General features: G+C 37.0%; 1 protein-coding gene across 1 annotated transcript in view; it reads right to left on the bottom strand.

Annotated features, from left to right (window-relative positions):
• rims3 (regulating synaptic membrane exocytosis 3) overlaps window positions 1–12,545 on the bottom strand; it is a 45,905-nt gene extending 33,360 nt beyond the window's left edge. The window contains exon 1 of the mRNA XM_024297722.2: window positions 12,319–12,545. Within this exon, the coding sequence (XP_024153490.1) occupies window positions 12,319–12,505 (187 nt within the window). The 5' untranslated portion in view covers window positions 12,506–12,545. The remainder of the gene's footprint in view (window positions 1–12,318) is intronic.
• Window positions 12,546–17,167: the final 4,622 nt, after the last annotated feature.

Raw genomic sequence — 17,167 nt, forward strand, 5'->3', positions numbered from 1 at the left:
TATATATATATATATATATATATATATATAAATGTTTTATTTATATATATATATGTGTGTGTGTGTGTGTGTTTTATTTGTCTTCTTTAGTAATGTTTTTGCTTGCTTGAATTCCAATCTTTTATAAAAAATGTAAAGAAGAGGAGAAACCTCATGGAGAATATGAATAATGAAGCGCAGGCACTGTTGATGTTCATGTTAATTACTGATTTTTCGTTTAATATTTTTCTTTTTGGACTACATCTTGCTTATTTGATCTAAAAACAGGGCTCTAATGTATTTGTAATTTCAAAATAAAAGCATGGCTTTTGAACATGGGGTAAAAGATATATCTAAAAAACACAGTTTGTAGAGAAATAATATTAATATTATTTTAAAAGTTCTTCCGGTAACTTTTTTTTTAGTTCTGTTTAGTACTTAAATTATTTTTGTTTTGGATTTTTTCTTCTTCCATTGAAAAAGTTTTGATTGTAAAAAAAAATAATAATCATTGAAGTGTAAAAAATAGAAAGATTACACCAACCACTCAAAACTAGTGATGTTTAGAGAAGAAATGATGAAGTGCTGAAGCTTTTACTTCAGATTTATTAAGAAAAGAACACTTTTATTTCGAGGTTTCAGACTAAAGAAATGATGTAAATGATGGTGACCTCTGGAGCGGCAGAAAGGCTGAAACGTTTTTAGACCACGTCAGCAGCTGCGATCAGAAAAAACAAACTTTATTTCGTAATTTAAAGCTACATTATTTTTAAAACTTATTTATAGATTTCAAAGAGCAAAAAATACCTGACCAAAAGTAAGAAGTAGGGTGTGATATGCTTAAAAAAGACAAAATAGTATTATGCATACTCCGAAACAAACTCCAGATTACCAAAAAAATTGAAATAATGGACTAAAAATTCACAAAATGAGGTTACTGTATAGATATTAATTTGCAAACTATAAAAAAAAATAAACTAGAGATTTTTTCTCTGGTAAAGCCTAAAAATTGATGCAGTTTGGATGAAAATTCTGTTTTTTTTCCTCCTTAGTAAATCTCTCACATTAAAATTGATTCAACCAAAAATTATTATAGCTTTAACCCTTTAACACCTGAGGCCTCGCGGTTGACGCTTAAACACTAAAACTTTAACATACTGTACCTTTTAAACCGTTAACACGATAATTCCTTCAGAATCTACTGGAATTATCACAATTAAAAGAATACAGTAAATCAAAGAACATAAACACTGGAGCTCCGGTGTTCAATGGTTCAAATCTTCCACACATAGATGTCTCATAACTCTTGTTATGTTCGTTTTGGACCAAATGTTGACTGAAAACCGTATAGCATGCATTTATATTTTGTGCATTTTTTTACTCTTACTTTTAGAAATACATTTATAAGCTTTGATTTCTTATTCGAATCACTTCCTGTGGTTCAGGCTCCTTTCCTTCTGCATCCTAAAAAAATGAAAAACAAAAAGTCTCATAAATGTAGATGAGTTTTGGCACAGCGCTGCTCTGTGCTTCACAGTAAAGCCTCGTTTGTTTTTACGACACACGTCCACAGTTATGAATTAAAAAAATGCTTCATTGTGCATCTGAGAGTGGAGAGCCTTGAGGTGGAAGTGCTTTAGAAGAAATGCTCAGGTGATCGACTTTCATATCGAATCCCCGAAAGCAACATTTCTAAGAAACGATGACCGAGGCGAAGGAAGTCCCTAACTAATAAAAAGAAACGCTTGGATGGCTTGATGCATCCGTTTCAGCGTTAACTATCTTGAAGGAGTGCAGTCAATATCGGCACAACTGTTAAATAGCCGACTGGTGAAGGCCATTATTTATTAAGCAGAAGCTTGAGGATTTGGTGGAGCTTCACATCTTGTTAAAAAATCAAGAAACTGCTTTATTTTTCTGGACCAGGAGCCTTTTAAAATTGACATTTGATGGATTATTTCAGCTTTATTTGAGTCTTTCTTACAGCTGAATGTATAAAAAAATATGAACAATGTGTTAAATTTGCTTACTTTTTGCCCATGGGAAGATTAACCCTTTAACTTCCTGGGGAACTTTTGGAAAACGTGTTAAAAATATTGATTGTGTGTATTACTCCCCAAGGTACGGAGCCCCTAAAGAGACATAGAAGAAAAAAAATTGAAGTAAAAAATATTTTTCTTTTCCCAAAAATTGAAGTAAAAAAAAATCTGTTTACTGACTGATGTGCAACAGATAGTATTGTTTAGAATTTTTTTTTTTACTTAAATTTTCAAAAAAAATTTTTTTTAGGTACTATCTGTTGCACATAAGTTACTAACCAGAATTTTCTTTTCTAAAAATTCAAGTAAAAAAAAATTCTGGATAACTGTCAATTTATTTTTAGGCCATTTTATTTTTGTTTTTACTTGAATTTTTATTTTTTAATTCGATGTCTCTTTAGGGGCTCTGTACCAAGGCACTAAGCAACAGGTGGGTGTTTTTTTTGTTTGTTTGTTTGTTTTTGGGTAGTTAAAGGGGTTAAACAGCACTCAGAGAGGCACTCGTGTTTTTATTCGTGAGGAATGTTTGATATGTGCGTGGAGATGTCTTATTTCTGCGTGGAACAACGCCATAATTTTTTAGCACAGTTTTGGCTTTATTGTGGAAATATTTATCTAAAGAAGAAGCTGGGGTTATCCTTAAAAGCCTTGTCACAAAAACAGTTTTATTGGTAAATCAAGTAGTTGTAAAAGAGTATAATTTAGATTACAAGTTTAAACATCTTCTCTTCCCGCTGCAGTCACCAGTAAACGAGTTGTCCATGTTTCTGCGTACCTGTCTGCACTCGCTGCTGTTCGCTCCTAAAAGTCTGCATCATCATTTCTGGGCCACGCCGCTCCCTCCTCGTGCGTCTCTGAGGCCTCGGGCTCTCAGAAGCCGTTTCTTTCTTTCTGCCTCCATCAGCAAACGGGACATTCCACACCTCAACACAACTCTTTCCCACCTCACATTATGTCTGCTGTAACGTCCCACTGAGTGATGGGACAGTTGAGGGTTTTTCTTTGTAGTAAAAAAAAAAAAAAATAGACACAAATAGATCTGTTCTACAGTAAAAATCATTTTAATGTGGCAATTTCTTAAAAGCATTTATGAACTACAATAAAAGATGGCTCTAAAAGTGCACATCCGGAATATTCTGATCAAAGATTTACAGTTTTTTTTTTTTTTTAATAATTCCGCTTCGTTAAAAAAAGAAAAAGGATTTATTTTCCTTTTCTATCTCATACCAGAGTTCTGTAATTAGAGATGGCTGAGAGATTTCCTGATGTTTGCTCGACATTTGGAGATCATTTGCTACAAATGTTATGTTTACTGGTATAATAGGAGTTTGCTTGTCTTATTAAAAGTAAAAAAAATAATTATTTGTCTTTTTGCATTTCCTGTCTTACAAATCAGAATAATATTTTCATGTTTATGAACCAAACATTTTTAAAAATTATTAGAACACTGTTCTTTAAATTTGTGTCCATGGACAACACTCTCAATATATAATTTCTCGCTAAAATATTTCACACAATTCTGCTCGTGCACAACATATACTGTACTTCTTGCATAAAAAACCAAAGCAGTGAATTATTATTGTGCATATTTGCAAAGAGAATTTGATAAAGCTCTATATAATAAAAACTTTAGTTTCTTTTCATCAGGACACTCAGCTGTTTCAGCTGAGTCGATGCTTAAATAATCACATTTTCATTAGTTCTGATTTGACACTGTACTGGATGAAGCAAACTTAAGTGCCCGAATCCCTCTTTACTTAATAAATACTATGGATTTATCAAATCTATTCATTTATTATTATCGTTTAATCATTTTTTGTTAATTATTTTTGTTGATTGTTTTAAAATAAGGATGTAAAATATGCAGATGTGTATCGAAAAATTGATCTATTACAGGGAGTAACAGCTGTATCAGTTGACTACTACAAATACGAACTAGGTCAGTTTGGTAAAAAAGTATAAAATCAGCTTGAAAATAAATAATCTGTTTCTGTCAAACTTTGTCAGATTTTCCTTCTGTTTTGTCTCCTGTCTCTGCCCTTCTGCAAACAAAAAGACGTCCAATCACAAGCTGGCTTCTGCCACACAGGGTCAGTTCCAATTGGCTGAAAGTGAATCATAGTGAGGGATGTGTGTTGTTGCACTAAGCATATGATAAGCCTTTTTTATAGCACTTCAAACAAAACCTGAAAATGGCAAGCATTTTAATGTAAACAGTCTAAAGGACGAAAAATACAGGTATAGGTCTAAAGCTGTTATGACATTTTGCCTGTGTTGATTAAAACAAAAAGACTATTAAAATACATTTTTATTTCTAGTTTTAAATACCAAATGAACAATATCTATATTGTATCCATTTAGGTAACATAGCTGAACTGTAAAATTAGTTGGATCTTTTGTGTATCGATTTGTGGACCATGTATTGAGATCAAATAATTCATGATTTATTGATTCAACTTTCTCTAGCTTAGATTGATTTGATCTGCCTGTTTTTTATAATCAAACAGATATTGTTTTCAGTGAAAGTTCAGGTGACTCACAATGAGTATCTGTGGTATTCAATCAATACTATACTCCCAGTACTAGATGCTTTTCTTTACGTATACATTAATAGAATACAACAGTGTAAAAGTATAAAAAATGTAAAGAAGTAAAAGAAATTGATGAATAATCAGGAAGTGTAGTGGGGAGGGTTGGCGATGAGGTGCACTTTCTGTTAGGACTACCGTAGGAACTACCACTGGGCTTGGCTTGGTGATGTGTGAGTGACTAATGTATTTCTCTGATCAGAAGGGGGTCTCTTAAGGAGATAAACCAGAAGGCGGGCTTTACAGTTACACTCACCGCCGACAGTAAGGGTGCCAGGTTGTGGGATAATTAGAAGCCAAATGGATCAAGAACAAAACCACACACAGAGTCACCCTGACGTCTGCACAAAACACATATGCTGTTCTGACTGTACGCGCCAGAATGAGACGGAAGCTGAAACTCAGAATGATGTCAACATCAACGTCTTTGCTGGTGATTTAGTCAGAATCACAAACAAGGAAGTACAAAACTTTAGGACCAAAGTGAGTAATCACAGCCACATGATCAGAAATTCACAAAATACTGTATTATCTGCAGCACAAGGTGCACTTAAAAACCTTCATTTAAAAATAAATAAATAACAACAGTGCCACTTAAAATGAGGAAGACGTTATAAATTAATTCTGGTTGTGCTTACTGATGGCGAAGCAATTGCGAACAAGATTATAAATAATATTTTTCTAAATACTAACTCAGGTAGTGTAGCAGTGTCAGAGTTTTTCTTAACAAGGCTGGAAGTTAGCTAATCACAGTAACATTTGTTTTAGTGGTGTTATTTGTATGTTTTTTTTTTTTTTTGAGTGTCAAACAAACTTGGGACTTACAGGCATTGTGCCTATGATAACACGGCTAACACATCTTAAGTGGCTAATATGTAGCGGTGTAATACTTTTTTAAACGAGTTATGAGCAAGGTTAGGAGTTCAAGGCATTGTAAATGTGTCAACACTGCTAACACTTCTGAAGTCGCTAACATGCAGCGGTGTCAAATGTTTTTTTACGTGTAATTAACAAGGTTGGGAGTTACAGGTATTGAGAATATGCTAACACAGCTAACGCTTCTAAAGTGGCTAACATGTGGTGTCAAAACAATTTTATGTGCTATTAACAATGTTGGGAGTTACAGGCATTGTACGTATGCTAACACAGCTAACTTTTCTAAAGTGGCTAACTTGTAGCGGTGTCAAATGTTTTTTACAAGTTATTTACAAGTTTAGGAGATACAGGCTCTGTGAATATGCTAACAAGGCTAACGTTTCTAAAGTGGCTAATGTGTAGTGGTGTCTGACTTTTTTTTTAGCATGTTATTAACATGGTTGCATTTTACAGGCAGTGAGAATATACTGACATGTCTAACACTTTGAAAGTGGCTAAAGTGTAGCGGTGTCAAACTTTTTTTTTACGATTTATTAACAAGGTTGGGAGTTACAGGCATTGTGATTATGCTAACATGGCTAACACTTCTAAAGTGGCTAACATGTAACGGTGTCAAATGTATTTTTACGGATTATTAAAAAGGTTAGGAGATACAGGCACTGTGAATATGCTAACAAGACTAACGTTTCTAAAGTGGCTAACGTGTAGGGGTGTCTGACTTTTTTTAAAAATGTTATTAACAATGTTGCGTTTTACAGGCAGTGAGAATATGCTAACATGGCTAACACTTTGATAGTAGTGTCAAACTTTTTTATAAGATATTAAAAAAGTTGGGAGTTAAAGGCATTGTGATTATGCTAACACAGCTAGCGCTTCTGAAATGGCAAAATTATTTTTTTACAAGGTCGAGACTAAGTGTAGTTACAATAATGTTTGTTTTAGCGATATCACTCTGTTTTATTTATGTCTTACAAATACTGTTCGGAGTGAAAAGTGTTGTGTATATGCTAACACTTCTAACGTGGCTAGTGCTAGAATTACTGTTCAATCTTTTGTCTTGCCTAATGTGCGTTATAGCTTAGTGCGAATTATACATGAAATAAGTTAAAAAATAGAACAATCATTGAGGGTGCCCATTATAAACCGATATGCCTCCTTGTGTTGAAAGTACAGTACCCAGCTTTATGATCTCGTCCTTATGCGCTCAAAGAAATAAAAAACCCTTAGGAAGCATGAACGATTGATCCATGCAAATTTGATCCAATGCAGTCTTTAATGAAGTGAGTCACAGCATCGCTCAGTGACGCCAGACACAAACTCAATCTGTCACACTATGTTTTGTAGAATCCTCATTTCAAATTCACTGTGACACAGAAGCAAGCAGAAATGTTCTTCAGATGGCTCACAATCACCTGCACAGCTTGTGAAATATTGGGTTGCGAGATTCGTGTGATTGAGCCTTTGGTCCTCACTGACTGTAGAGTCGACCTACTGGACCATCTCTCTTCATCTTAATTAAAGGAAGGATTGCAAAGTCAGTCTTTCAGCAGTAAATGATGAAGTGTGAACAAAAATAGAGGTGAAAAAAAGAGTTGGAGGGGCTAGTCTGGGAGGAAAGTGGGTTAAGAGGGGCATGATGGATGAGAATGGGAGCCTTCCTGACTCATGGCCTGCTTTCTCCAGTGACTAATGTGGTCAGGAACGTCTCTGTCTACCAATCCGGTCCCCGAGACTCTCCCTCAATTCAACCTGAGATAGAGGTACATGCTCTGAAAGGGTAACACAGACAGAATGCACCTTTTGTGAAGACTCATAGTGGCTGTGTAACCCAGATTTCTTTATGATGTGTTTGCTGACAGAAAGATTAAACAGGAATGTTTCAGTAATCTGTGTTTTAAAGAGACCTCAGATTTTTGTATTGATTTCCCTGGTGCTCCCTTTTGGACACCGTGTTCCTCCTGCTTGTTATGCTAATTGGAGGAATCTCTTCCTAAGTCGACTCAACAGTCAGCACTATTGCATTTTGAAATTCACAGCTTGAGGAGACAAAACTCTAATAATCAAAAAAAAAAAGTGTCAATTAAGAGTGCTGACAATTTATTTTCAAACATAAAAAGTATTAAGTATATTATTTTCAGACTCAATAATCAGAGATATTTGTTTAAAATTTTAATTTATCTTAAAAAGTGTCACAACGAACAAGTGGACTGCATGGCTCCTCCCCCCGGCGTTCGAAACAGGAAGTACTCCCAGATCCAAGGAGACAATATCCCATAGAGTTCTATAGAGAAGTAAAACATCTATTACTCTGTCAGAATAGCAATTCTTGTTCTGATACCTTTTTTCAAAATGTTCTTGATAATCCAAACTTTTTTTTTCGGGGGGGGGTTGTGGAAGTTATACAAGTTATAAACTGGCCAATCAGTAGGTGGTCTCACCTCAAACGTTTAAAACATTCAAACTTCTCGAGTCTGCTTTCTAGCGGTGGAGATGCGGACTTCAAACAAGGTCACTCCTAATTGGCGAGACTAGTTGCCATAGAAACGATGACTCAAATTGACTCAGACCAATCACTGCTTACTGACAATGTCTGGTTCCCTCAAGCCAGCGCCCGCATTGTGAAAAAATGGTGACTGAAATGACTACATTTGGTTGTAGCCATTTTTTATGGATGATGTCTCACTCACTCAGTCCAATTCTCATTTACAGTAAAAAAAAACATTCATTTTTACAAACCACTAATAAAATCCAGAGCCTGATCACGCATTATTATTATTAATACATTAATTTTCTTTGTTATTATTCAGTTAAGTAAACTCAGTGTAGGAAGACTCAAATTCGGCGGACCGCCTGTTTGTGGTGAAAGAGGAGTGCACCGCAAGTTTGCGCGAAAAGCCGCCGGATTGTGCGAAAGAGGGGTACACCGCCGGTTTGCGGCTCAGTGTTTGTGGAGCTCTGATATTTTGTTGTGACAATGTGAAATGTGAAAATGTGTTGATTGGGGAAGATATGGGCATTATTTCTATTTTACTGAAGTACCAAAATTGGTGCCGATTAGGAACTTAACCTAAACCAGAGAACCACTTTGGCACCAAATAAAACCCAAGCAGTGTCCAACCCTACTTATAGGTGACCTTAAAAAAATAACCAGCAAGAACCACTATAGGGCACTGTAGGTGTGTGTATCAGTATTTGCTACTGACAGAAATGCAGAAGAAGAAGGGCTGCTCAGTTTTACGTCAGGCTTGGTGGAATTGTTCTAAAAAGAGGAAGAGGAAGAAGAATTTGACGGATTTAGTGGCTTGAAGTGACATAAAGAGTTTGTTGACTTGTTAGCATGTTCTTTATGGTTTTCTGAATAATTGTTCATATGTTGCGCTAATATACTAGATTCCTGCATTGTTTCATGAAGCTAAAGAAGCGTCAGTGTGTTACGGTAGTGAAGCCACATAAATTCAGTCTATCATTGTCTATTCTGTTATTGTGATTTGCCTTTTAAGATAAAATATCCTTTCTTGTTTACCACATTTTGTTGAATACACTTCTCCTAAAAGTGCGACTTATATATGACTTTTTTCTTCTTTATTATGTATTATTCATTCTGACGTGGAGGAAAGTGACTTTTCACTTCGTCTTTCTGTGCTGATAGGCAACACATTAAAGGTGTCAAAGGGTTAAAATCCTAAATGGGTGTTTCTCTGCGTTGTGGACAGTTCAATATCTATCCTCCACCCCGTCCTCCATGTGCGTCAAAGCTCTGGAATGGTCAGTATATCATCCCAGACATCATCGCCCTGGAGCCTAACCGCCAAAGATTATGCATTTATTTCATGCACATATTTCTACTACACAATATATTCCTGAGATCCCTCCTTATTGGAATACAGATTGGACTGATTCACATTCTGGAGGTCACATTCACCGACAGACACACAGATCAGGTGGTCAAACGGATGCTGCACCCCCTGGAGAAAACACGCTCAACAGGATCGTCTAACGGAGTGCACTGAGAACCACCTCTATCAAATATGCATGAGTAATAGCAAGAGTAATAATCATGCAGGAATGAAATGATCTCACACAGGGATGAGTTTAAACGCCAGTCGTTCAACTACTCTAAGAGCCAATCATTGTTGATGGACAGCAGTTGTGCCTTTCAAAATAAAATGCTGAAGCCTGATCACCACTACAACAAATTCTGTCTTTTATTTCCTATTTCGGAGGGCCTAGATGTGGGTGGAGTCAGATCTGAGCTGTCAAGAGAAGCAGCAGTCCTTTCATCCGCTGCACTGTACGCTGCCCTTTATAGCAAATATTTGAAAATGTCTGTGTGTGGCGAACAGAGGCTCTTTGATGGAAGATGATACAGTGGACAACAGTCAGGCTGCCCTTTCGAGACCGGCTGACATGTGACGCATCTCCGAGCCAAACAGTTCACCAGAGCGGGAGTTAGACCTCACAGCCTGAGCACATTCAAAAACTCAAAATGGAAGGAAATTTAACCTTTTTATTTTTGAGTAAAGATAGTAGATGTTGCAGAAAAATGAACTATTTTTTAGCTTCTATGTAATATTTTGTTTGTGAATTAGTTTGAAGTAGGGCAAAATATTTAAGCTACATTCACACTGCCCACAGAAATGAGCGTCCAAATTCAGGCTCGATAATAATTTCCAGAATCGATTAGATTCCGATATTTTACACAGTATGCACATTTGTTTAGAAATTGATTAATAATATATATGTTTTTATAATATTTATATTAATCTGATCACATACTGTAAAACGTATTAGTGAAATAATGAGATTGTTACTAGTGTTACATGGAAGTTTTAACAAAAATGTTCAGATCATTAACATTGTAACCATTGTTCTGCTTCTCCTGGAGGACGTTTCAGTTTGGCCACTAGGTGGAGTTTGTGCTATAGCAGTACACCTTATTCCAGAAGAAGAATAAAATATGTGCAAAAAACGGTTATTTAGATCAAAATTGTTTCTTTAAAGAGTTTGGAAAGGTCATACCTGTGAGTATATAAATATGCTCCTTTAGTCAGCAATGTATGTTTATGTCGACTGAGCGTTAGCATTAGCCGTCCTATGGGAAATCCCATTATAAGTTAGCATCAAGCTAGCAGACTTTATGTGTTAAATCGATCTCTATTTTTATGGATCGATTATTAATCTATTAAGCTAAGATCTATTCAAATTGATTCATCGTTTTTTTGAAAGGTGCAAAAACGCGTTTTGGGCTTCTATGTTAAACGCTCATGCTATGATGGAGCTACGCAAGTTTCTGCAACAGTTTTCAGGATCTACGTACGTACAAATCACAGCAACTGAACACACACTATAAGTTAAACCAGGTCAAAATCTGACCAATCAAGGAATTGGAGGTTATATGACACTAAGTATTTTATATATCAGAATAGAGCTGTGAAAGAAAAAAAATTGAGTAAAATTCCTGAAATTTGCACCACTTTGCACCCATCTTCTTCCACATAAAGGTGGCAGACATGCACTAGTAAACCGTAGAAAATTAAAAAGAAGAAGAAGTCTCTCCCTACTTGTCTAGTGTGAACACCATAGACTGCATGTGCGTTCAAGATTGTGCTGCCACAAATTATTATTTCAATAATCGACTAATCATTATTAAATCTTCAGCTGAATTTGGCCGCTGAAGATGCTAGTGCTGATAGCTGAAGATGCTGAAATTGATAGCTAAAATTGCTGAAGCTGATAGCTGAAATCACTGAAGCTGATAGCTAGTTAAAATATTAGTTTAATGCCAAATTAGCCTAAAAATTGATAAAAAATCCTAACTTAGCCAAAACAGCTAGCATGTAGCTGAAATATTAGCTAAACTCCAAAATAGTCTAAAAAACCTTAATAAATGGAAAAATAGTCCAAATAGCTAGCAGAATGTCATTATAACATTAAATTTTACTACACTCTGACTCCATATAACATATAGTAACGACTAATCGACTATTAAATTAGTCGTCGACTATTTTAAAGGTGGATTAGTCGTCGATTAGTCAACTAATCGTGGTAGCCCTGGTTCAAGAACCTGTGTTTAGTGTGCTCTTGAACGTCCATCACATGTGTCTGTAGCTTTAGCATTAAGGAGGAATAAGAATAGATGAGCCAGCTCCGTCTGAGCGTACCACTAAAAACAGCAAAAGGTGTCAGAAAAACCCAACCGCCTCATCTTCTCACAGTCACATGCAGCTCAGGAGAGCCGTCACGTGCGTCCCTTTGTCTCCACAGGTGGTGCCGGTGGATGCGTTTGAAAGTGTGCGGCCATCTGATGGAGCGTCACACCTCAGCGTGAACTTGGCCACACCAGAGAACAACCTTAAAATCCCTTCTGCAGGGGCCAACACAGATGAACACCACTCAAATATTTGATGAAATGTACTTCAAAAATCTATTTTTCTAAAGAAACTTCTACAGAAAGCAACTAAATAAAGTCAAACATGTGACTATATGGCAAAAGGTGAATCTTAAGAAAGTATAAAGATAATAAAAATAGTAATTATTACCCCACTGAGATTTTAATGTTTGGATATTTAAAGAAAATTGTACGAATTTTTGACTTCAATCAGGTGGGATTGTTTTTAAATGTCGCTTTCCTGTGCAGAATCTTCTGCAGACACTCTGGACAGTTTTAGGTTTAAATAGGAAACCAATCATGACCCCATGACTGCACATTTCTGCCCCTGACCACATTGATCAGAAACATTAAAATATATTTTAAAAAAAACATATTTTTTCATGCATTTCTTCCATTCTAGCATCAGCCCCACTGTTTCAAAATGAAAAGCAATCCATGCACTCACCACTTGACAGCAAGGAGCGGCTCAGGAGGGGTGCAGGGAGGAGGGCTGGAGTTGTCAGATGGATGTTTGCCTCTGAGGTTTCTGTAAGAATGTCATCGTTTGGGTTTAGGCTCTGCGGCAGGGACGAACGGCGGCTCTGCTGGAGATGTGTCCGCTCAGAGCTGCTCCGCTGCTGGACACACTGCATCCGAGGTGCGCTGCTGGGGAGGGAGGAGGAGGAGGAGAAGACCAGGAGGAGGGAGGGAGGGAGACAGGGAGGGAGGATCACAGGCAGGCCCGACATAGAGATCGGGAAACGGCGACCACGTGTGGCCACATTGGGAAGTGACTTCTCCAGAAACAAACTTGAGGGGAGATAACCAAACAAGCCCAAGTAAGAAAAAGAGTTGTAAATTAACTGTAATCATCCAAATAAATACTAGTAAAAGAAAAAAAAATTAAAGGCAGAGAAATAATTACTTGAGTACAAAGCCCTGGACATAACATTTAAAAAAACAATTGTATTTAGTGGACACGAATTAGCATTTCATGCCCACAAAATACTTTTTTGTGGGCATGAAATGCACTAATTTGTATTTTAGACACAAATTCTTATTTAAATGGGCACAAATACATTATATTGACACAAATTGGCACTTTGTGGGCACAAATATGCATTTTATGGACCCACAAAATTAGCACTTTGTGGGCACTAATTTATATTTTGTGGGTCCTAATAAGCATTTTATGCCAAAAAAATAAAATTTTTAAAATTTAAAATGCACTAAGTTGTATTTTAGGCACAAATGTGTATTTCATGGACACAAGTATACATTTGATGGTCACAAATATGCATTTTACAGGAACAAATTGGCACAAATTTGTATTGTGTGGACGCAAATATGCACTTTGTATACACAAATTCCTGTTTTGAGGGCACAAATAGGCAAACAAAATACAATTTTTAAAATTTAGAATGCACTAATATTTATTATAGGTTGTATTTTGTAGGCACAATTTTACATTTTATGGGATCAAATTAGCCGTTTGTGGGAAGTAATTTGTATTTTGTATGCAAAAACATATATTTTATGCCCAGAAATTATATTTTTAAAACTATAAATGCACTAATTTGTATTTTAGGCACAAATTTGTATTATGGGGGAATAAATATACATTTTATGGACCCAAACTAGCACTTTGTGGACACAAATTTGTATTTTGTTGGCACAAATCTGCGTTTTCTTAGCACAATTTAGGCTTTTGTGGACACACATTAGAATTTCCTGGGCACAAATTAAAAGCACTAAATACATCTTCTTTCACTTTCGGCTTATCCCATTCGGGATCGCCACAGCTTAACAACACCCACTGTTTCGCATCAGTGATTTGGCAGAGTTTTTACGCCGGATGCCCTTCCTGACACAACCCTGTATTTGAGGGGCACAGGGACCCAGTTAGGCAGCAGCGTCAAGGGTCTTGCCTAAGGACCCAATCTGGGTGGGGATCAGTGGACAACCCTGGGAATCGAACCCAGGGCTCCTGCGTGTCAGCCATTGACTGTAAAAATAATGGACTTATCGAGCAATGAGGTCCCCCATTGGAAATCCATTGCTTCCACTCCTCGCGAAAGTAGGCCGCCGCTTTCACCGTCAATTCCTGAAACGGATTCCGCCATTTGCAAACAATCTCCAGCGATTGGTCTGAGTCATAGCTGAGTCATGGAATCTACAGCAAGTACTGTTGCCAATCGGGAGTGAGTTTATTGCAACCGTCCGCCTCTTTCCATCCCTCGACCACGAGACCGAGGATGTAAACAGTTTCTACTTTAATAACGGCGGCTCAGGAGAATTGCACAAGTCATTGTTCAAGTCTTGGAGGGAGAACCATTCCAACATTTGATTCTGTCAGCGGTCCTTTGGGATTTACTTACATTTATTCCTTTTTGTCGAGATAAAAGGAGCATTTGGGTGACGCCGCTGGAGAAATGCGCGTGCCCCCCTCGCGCCACAGCTGCAGTTTGTCTCTTCACATGCGCGGCCACGTAACAGTCTGATCAGATGCACGTGAGAAGCGCGTTCAGCGGTATTTAAAATAAATAACCATCCTAACAAGTGAACAGCGGGATCTTTTTATCTGTTTGAAAATACGACCAGGTCCTTTCAAGTTTGTCTCGTGCTCCTCAGACGGCTGCGTCTAATTCAGGCTGAAAGCTGGAAAAGTGCGGAGAAGATGAAACTTTGGTTGGTGATTTTATGCGCATATATGCAACTTAGAATTTATAAGCTACAATCAAAACAGTGAAAAAAAGAAAAACGAACGTTAAACAAACAAAAAATTCCAACTCACATAACCTCAGAGTGAAATCTATTTCTACAGAGTAAATCCTCATCTAAAAATGTCGACAGCATGCTCCTCTTGTTGTTTTAAACTGCTGCATCGGTACATTCCATTGAGGAAAACAACAGTAGGACAATGATTGGTACATTGTTGAATTGTAAAGTAGGTGTTAAAAGGTCTTCACGGACCCATTGATGAAGTCTGCTCCCATTGGCTACCCGTCATCTGTCAATCAAACCCCCCAGACGGTCGACGTCAGACCCACAAACGCTTATGGAGCCATCTGATTGGTCAATTTATAACTCTAATAACTTGTGATAATGGAAAAAAATCTTTAAAAAAAATAGGATTAGAAAAAAGAAGTTAAGCAGAAAGCAGCAGAGGAAGAATGATTATTCTGACATATAAAATTACTGAGAAATAACTGTCTGTTTCCCAATGTAAGTCAATGGGACTTTGGCCTTTTTGCAACCCAGTGGTACTTCCTATATGGAACACGGAAGTGGGGGGGCTTGCTCTTTCCAGTTATTCCTATGGTGCCAGCCCTTCACCTAGCCCACTGAGCCACCCAGCTGCTAAAAGCACTAAATACATCTAAAATACATAATACAAAATGATATTTTTTCTGCACAAAAGACCAAGTTTTACCCTCAAAAGTCTAAAGGAGGGTCACAAAAATATTTATTCATGGCCACAAACTTTTAATTTGAGTGAACACTTGATTCACTTCAGTAGTAATAAAATGTTTAATTTGACATCTTAATCTACTTGTACATCCAGACAAGACACCAAATCTTCACATTTTCTGATTACGATTATCTGTTTATGTTTTTTTATTGAATTTTAAAAAGTGCCCTTCTGTTTCTGTGTGCCCTGTTTACTGTTATGAAGGAAGGAGGAGCTGGGAAATCAGGAGCAGGAGAGCACGGGTTACTAATCCAATAGAGATTTTAATGGACAAGAAAACAAACAAACAACAACAAAAAAAGTCAACCTAACACAACTTTGTCAAATAAATCTGCAAAAACTTTCTTTTTTAGACTTTATTATTATGCAGAGTCAATTACAATACTGGACTATTTTCAACAGCAAAAGAGAATTTTGTGAAGGAGATCAGTGAGTTGGGGAAAGTTCACAGGAAGATTTGGTTACTATCAGATTTGAATTGATCTAAAGCAATAATGAAACTCCGACTGCTCCAAGAATCTGACATGCTGAAAGGAAGCAGACAGGCTGACTGGGAGAGATGATTAATTGAAAGCAGTCTGGTCAGGAGGAAAGACAAACAGAGAAACGCAGTCGAGGAGACTGAATGAAGCAAGTCACCATGGAGGAAGAGATCCTTTAGCAAAAAGTAGAACCTTAAAGTTTATTTGATTAAGCATACTTGAGTATAAGTATAGCCAGTACACTATAGAGCAGCGGTCCCCAAACTATGGGCGGAAATAAATACATAAATATTAAGATAAACTGGAATTTTCCCAAAGTGTTAAGCCGATTTTTACTTTTAACACACATCAAAGTCAAGGCCCGGGATTATTTTATTTAATTGTTATTAATGGCCCAATGTTATATTGCACTTATTTCTTATTTGTATAATTTTGACAGGGGCTGCACGGTGGCGCAGTGGTTAGCGCTCTTGCCTCACAGCGAGAAGGCCCCGGTTCGAATCCCGGCTGGGACCTTTCTGTGTAGAGTTTGCATGTTCTCCCCGTGCATGTGTGGGTTTTCACCGGGGACTCCGGCTTCCTCCCACCGTCCAAAAACATGCTTCATAGGTGAATTGGTGACTCTAAATTGCCCCTAGGTGTGGATGTGAGAGTGAATGTGTGTGATTGAGGCCCTGCGACAGACTGGCGACCTGTCCAGGGTGTACCCCGCCTTCGCCCATCAGTAGCCGGGATAGGCTCCGGCACCCCCGCGACCCCGAAAGGGACACAGCGGTCAAGAAAATGGATGGATGGATAATTTTGACAGAATATATTTTATGGAGGGTACAATATTGACAGTTATTCCTGCCTTTTATTATTCTTAATTGTGTTAAAAAGCTATAGTTTTAAAGTTTCAAAAATGGGAATTCGGCAAGCTTTTTGGACCATTTTGACATTTACTAAGATTTTTTTACGCTATTTTGGAGTTTAGCTAAAATTTCAGCTACATGCTAGCTGTTTTGGCTAATTTAAAGCTTTTATTTTTTTTTTTTTTAGTTTTTTGGGCTATTTTCAAGTTTAGCAAATATTTCAGCTGCATGCTAGCTGTTTTGGCTAACCTAAGTTTATTTTTTGTTTGTTTGTTTTTTGCTTTTTAGGCTATTTTCCAATTGAGCTAATATTTTTAGCTGGCTATCATCTTCAGCGTATTCAGCTGTTAGCTTCAGCATCTTCAGTGGCCAAAATTGGCTTAAAACATTATCATAGGTAATGCTATATATCTAGCTCATAATTATGTCAAATGTTACGGTTTTAAATTTTTAAAAATGTAGTTTTAGTGTGTTGAATACATTTTTATCCTGTTCGGCCCGCGACCTAAG

The sequence above is a fragment of the Oryzias melastigma genome, linkage group LG11 (assembly GCF_002922805.2).
Source record: "Oryzias melastigma strain HK-1 linkage group LG11, ASM292280v2, whole genome shotgun sequence".
NCBI classification, from domain to species: Eukaryota; Metazoa; Chordata; class Actinopteri; order Beloniformes; family Adrianichthyidae; genus Oryzias; species Oryzias melastigma.